The 5,333-nt window shown below is 68.4% G+C and overlaps 1 protein-coding gene across 1 annotated transcript; it reads left to right on the plus strand.

Moving 5' to 3' along the window:
- The first annotated feature begins 405 nt into the window (after nt 1-405).
- LOC131574543 (zinc finger protein 574-like) lies at nt 406-5,322 on the plus strand. The gene is given in 7 exon segments (XM_058829018.1): nt 406-480; nt 1,444-1,596; nt 1,598-2,569; nt 2,571-3,456; nt 3,459-3,647; nt 4,317-4,459; nt 4,615-5,322. Coding segments are annotated over 6 exon segments (3,051 nt in total). The 5' UTR covers nt 406-480.
- Nucleotides 5,323-5,333: the final 11 nt, after the last annotated feature.

Raw genomic sequence — 5,333 nt, forward strand, 5'->3', positions numbered from 1 at the left:
ACTTTCTTGGTACATCCCAGACCCCCCCCCCAAAATCTCCTCCTGCTTTTGGTACCGCCCATTTCCCCCCTCGAGTCCTTTTGGTACGGTCCAGCCCCCCCATGAAGAGCCCTTGGTACGTTCCGAACCGCCTCAAACCCCGCCCCTCCTCCCCAAATCTCGCGGTTTCCCCCCCCCGCCAGCCCTCGGGTGGTTCCGTCCGCTCTCCCCTCCCCCAAAATCCCATTTCCCCCCCCCAAAATTTCCCCCTTTTGGTACCTCCCGCTCCCCCCCCGCTCCCAGCGCCGCGTTGGTTCCTCCCGGTTCCAACATGGCGGAACGCCCGCCCGCTCTCTGACGTCACCGCGGAAGCGCGCGGAGGGGAGCGGCGCTCTGATTGGTCCGCGCGCCGAACGGGAGGGCCAATCAGAACGCGGCTTGTTGGGGGGTGCCGGCGGAGGGGGCGGGGCCTCGCGAGCGCGAGCGGCGGAGAGGCCGGAGGTGAACGGGGGGGAGGGGCCGGGGGGATTTTGGGGGGATTTGGGGGGATTTTGGGGGGATTTTGGGGGGATTTGGGTGAAATTTGGGGGATTTTGGGGTTTCCGGGGGGGTTCGGGGGTGGTTTGAGGGGTCCCGGGGGGTTTTGGGGGGGTTTTGGGGGGTTTTGGGGGTGGGGTCGTTGCTGCCCCCACCGATTTTCCCCCGGGTTTTTTTCCCCTTTTCCTCCTCATTTTTCCTCCCCCCTTTTTTCCCCGTTTCCCCCCATTTTTCCCCATTTCCCCCGTTTTTCCCCATTTCCCCCGTCTAACCCCATTTTCCCCCATTTTTTCCCCATTTTCTCACCATTTTCCCCCATTTTTCCCCATTTCTCCGTTTTTTCCCCATTTCCTGTTCTCTAACCCCATTTTCTCCCTGTTTCTCCCCATTTTTTCCCCATTTTCCCCCATTTTTCCCCATTTTTCCCCATTTTCTCCCTGTTTTTCCCCATTTCCTGTTCTCTAACCCCATTTTCTCCCCTTTTCTCCCCATTTTTCCCCATTTTCCCCATTTCCCCCCCATTTTTCCCCATTTTCTCCCCGTTTTTCCCCATTTTCTCCCCATTTTTCCCCATTCCCTCCCCATTTTTCCCCATTTTCCCCCATTTCCTGCTCTCTAACCACATTTTTCCCCATTTTTTTCCCCATTTTTCCCCATTTTCTCCCCATTTTCTCTCCGTTTTTCCCCATTTACCCCTCTCTAACCCCATTTTTCCCCATTTCCCCCCATTTTCTCCCCATTTTTCCCCATTTTCTCCCCGTTTCTCCCCATTTTCTGCACTCTAACCCCATTTTCTCCCCATTTTTCCCCATTTTCTCCCATTTTTTTCCCCATTTTCTCCCATTTTTCCCCATTTTCTCTCCGTTTTTCCCCATTTCCCCCTCTCTAACCCCATTTCCCCCATTCCCTCCCCGTTTCCCCCCCCAGATGTCTCTCCCCGAGGAGACCCTTCTGCTGGTGGAGCACCGCTACGTCTGCTCCGAGTGCTCCCACCTGTCCCCGTCGCTGGAGGAGGCTCTGCTGCACCACCAGCAGCACCTGCAGCCCCCGGCAGCGCCGTCGGCGGCACCGGCACCGCCGCGGTGCAGCCCCCCGCCCGCCGCCCTGGAGCTGCTGGGCGTCCCCCCCGGAGCTGGAGCCCCCCAGCCAGTTCCAGTGCCTGGAGTGCGGCGCGCTGCTGGTGACGCCGGGGCAGCTGCTGGAGCACCAGGAGCTGCACCTCAAGCTGCTGGAGCCGCCCCGCGCCGCGCCCCGGCGGCACCGGCGGCACCGGCAGCACCGGCAGCACCGGTGGCATCCACTTCGAGTGCCCCGAGTGCCGCGCGCTCTTCCAGAGCCAGGAGCTGTGGCTGGCGCACCCGGCAGGGCCACCGCGCCGCGCCGCGCCCCGCCGCGCGTCGACCTGGACCACTCCTACCGCAAACCCGCCGACGGCGGCGCCGGTGCCGAGAGCGCCCCGAACCGGCCGGCGGAGGCCGTGCAGCTGCTGCTCTACGAGTGCGGCGAGTGCCTGCAGCTCTTCCAGAGCCCCAAGGACTTCCTGGAGCACCAATCCACCCACCTGGCGCCCTGCCCCGCCCAGCCGGCGCCCGCCGCGCCGCCGCCGGCGCCGCCGGAGCTGCGCTGCCAGCAGTGCCGGGAGCTGCTGCCGTCGGCGCGCTCGCTGCGCGCCCACCTGCGCTGCCACAGCCTGGGCGCCTTCCAGTGCCCGCTGTGCTCGCGGGTGCTGCCGGACCCCGCCGAGCTGCGCCGGCACCGCGCCGGCCACGCCGCCGACTCGCTCTTCCTGTGCCTGGACTGCGGCTCGGCGCTGGACACCGAGGCGGCGCTGCTGGCGCACCGGCGCTCGCACGGCGCCGAGCCGCTGCACCGCTGCGACTGCGGCAAAGCCTTCGCCAGCATGACCAAGTTCCTCTACCACCGGCGCTCCCACGCCGCGCCCGGCGCGCTGCCGCTGCCGGAGCCGCCGCCGCCGCCGGAGCCGCCGGCGGAGCCGCCGCTGGAGTGCGGGATGTGCCCCAAAGCCTTCCCCAGCGCGGCGGCGCTGGCGCGGGCACCGGCGCTTCGTGCACCGGCTGGAGCGGCGGCACCGCTGCGGCGCCTGCGGCAAGATGTTCAAGAAGTCGTCGCACCTGCGCAACCACGCCCGGACGCACACGGGCGAGCGGCCCTTCCCCTGCCGCGAGTGCGGCAAGAGCTTCAACTCGCAGGCCAACCTGCTGCGGCACCACCTGACGCACACGGGCGAGCGGCCCCACGAGTGCCCCGAGTGCCACAAGCGCTTCGCCCAGAACTCCACGCTGCGCCAGCACCTGCAGGTGCACCTGCGGCGCTTCCCCCACCGCTGCGGCGAGTGCGGGCTGCGCTTCCACCGCCCGCACCGGCTGCTGCTGCACCGCGCCCACCACACCGGCGAGTACCCCTACAAGTGCCCGCAGTGCGGGCGCAGCTTCCTGCTGCGGCGCCTGCTGGACGTGCACCTGCTGGGCCACGCCGGCCGCGAGCCCCAGCGCTGCCAGGGCTGCGGCGCCGCCTTCGCCGGCGCGGCCGCGCTGCGCGAGCACCGCTGCGGCAAGGCCGGCTGGAGGTTCGAGTGCGGCGTCTGCGGGAAGAAGGCGGGCACGGCGGCCAGGCTGCGGCAGCATGAGAGGACGCACGGGGCGGCGGCCGGCGGCGAGGAGGAGGAGGAGGAGGAAGGAGGAAGAGGAGGAGGGAAGGCAGCGGCGGAAGCCCCGCGGGCGGCGCGGCGCGGCGCCAAGAACCTGGAGTGCGGCGAGTGCAAGAAGCTGTTCAGCACCGAGACGTCGCTGCAGGTGCACCGGCGCATCCACACCGGCGAGCGGCCCTACCCCTGCCCCGACTGCGGCAAGGCCTTCCGGCAGTCCACCCACCTCAAGGACCACCGGCGGCTGCACACGGGCGAGCGGCCCTTCCGCTGCAGGAGTGCGGCAAGAGCTTCGCCATCGCCGTGCGCCTGGCCGAGCACCGGCGCATCCACACCGGGGAGCGCCCCTACGGCTGCCAGGAGTGCGGCAAGGCCTACCGCTCCTTCTCCAACCTCTGGAAGCACCGCAAGATGCACCGGGGGAAGGGAGGGGAGGGCGGGGAGGGCGAGGGGAAGGGAGCCAGGGGTGGGCTGGGGGTCCACGGGGCGGGATCGGGGGTCCATGGGGTGGGATCGGGGTCTGAGATCCTCGGGGTGGGATCGGGGGTCCATGGGGCAGGATCGGGGTCTCAGATCCTCGGGGTGGGATCGGGGGTCCATGGGGCGGGATCAGGGGTCCATGGGGTGGGATCGGGGTCTGAGATCCTCGGGGTGGGTTCAGGAGCTTCCAGGGAGGTTCTGGTGGTGGGATCGAGGGTTGGGACCCCCCAGGAGACCCTCGGGGTGGGCTCGGGGTCCTCAGGGGGGGTTCTGGTGGTGGGATCGGGGTCTGAGATCTCTCAAGGAAACCCTCAGGGTGGGATCAGGGTCTGAGATCCATGGGGTGGGCTCAGGATCCCCCAGTGAGGTTCTGGTGGTGGGATCAGGGTCTGAGATCTCTCAGGAAACCCTCGGGGTGGGATCGGGAGCTTCCAGTGAGGTTCTGGTTGTAGGATCAGGGGTTGGGACCCCCCAGGAGACCCTCGGGGTGGGCTCAGAGTCCCCTGGGGAGGTTCTGGTGGTGGGATCGGGGTCTGAGATCTCTCAGGAAACCCTCAGGGTGGGTTCAGGAGCTCCCAGCGAGGTTCTGGTGGTGGGATCAGGGGTTGGGATCCCCCAGGAGAGCCTTGGAGGGGGATCAGGGTCCCCCAGTGAGGTTCTGGTGGTGGATCGGGGTCTGAGATCTCTCAGGAGACCCTCGGGGTGGGTTCAGGAGCTCCCAGCGAGGTTCTGGTGGTGGGATCAGGGGTTGGGATCCCCCCAGAGACCCTCAGGGTGGGCTCAGGAGCTTCCAGTGAGGTTCTGGTGGTGGGATCAGGGTCCGAGATCTCTCAGGGACCCTCGGGGTGGGATCGGGGTCCCCTGGTGAGGTTCTGGTGGTGGGATCAGGGGTTGGGATCCCCCCAGAGACCCTCAGGCAGAGCCTCAGGGTGGGCTCAGGAGCTCCCAGCGAGGTTCTGGTGGTGGGGCAGGGGGCTGCAGTCCACGGGGAGACCCTCGGGGTGGGCTCGGGTCCCCTGGGGGGGGTCCTGGTGGTGGGATCGGGGTCTGAGATCCCTCAGGAGACCCTCGGGGTGGGCTCGGGGTCCCCTGGGGGGGTCCTGGTGGTGGGCTCGGGGCCCGAGACCCCCGGGCAGAGCCTGGCCGAGGTCCTGGAGCCCCCCAAGGAGCCCCTCGGGGTGGGCTCGGGGTCTCCGGCCCACGGGGAGAGCCCGGCGGGAATTCCAGAACCTTCCAAGGAGACGCCGGCGGGGGACTCGAGACCCCCGGGCCCCGAGGAGACCCCGGAGGGGATTTTGGACCCCCAGACCCCCGGAGAGACCCTGGGGATGGTCCCAGACCCCCCCAGGGACCCCCAGCCCCCCGGAGAGACCCTGGGGATCGTCCCAGACCCCCCCAGGGACCCCCAGACCCCGGAGAGACCCTGGGGATCATCCCAGACCCCCCCAGGGACCCCCAGACCCCCAGAGAGACCCTCGGGATCATCCCAGACCCCCCCAGGGACCCCCAGACCCCCGGGACCCCCCCTCCCCAGGGAGCCAGAGCCCCCCGAATTGGGCCCGGAGCCCCCCAGGGACCCCCCGGCCCCTCCAGGGGGGGCTCAGCCCGCGGGACCCCCCCTGAGCTCCCCCAAATTTGGGGCTGGGACCCCCCCCCCGTGACCTCCCCTCAA

Source organism: Poecile atricapillus, unplaced genomic scaffold (assembly GCF_030490865.1).
Source record: "Poecile atricapillus isolate bPoeAtr1 unplaced genomic scaffold, bPoeAtr1.hap1 scaffold_381, whole genome shotgun sequence".
Taxonomy (NCBI): Eukaryota; Metazoa; Chordata; class Aves; order Passeriformes; family Paridae; genus Poecile; species Poecile atricapillus.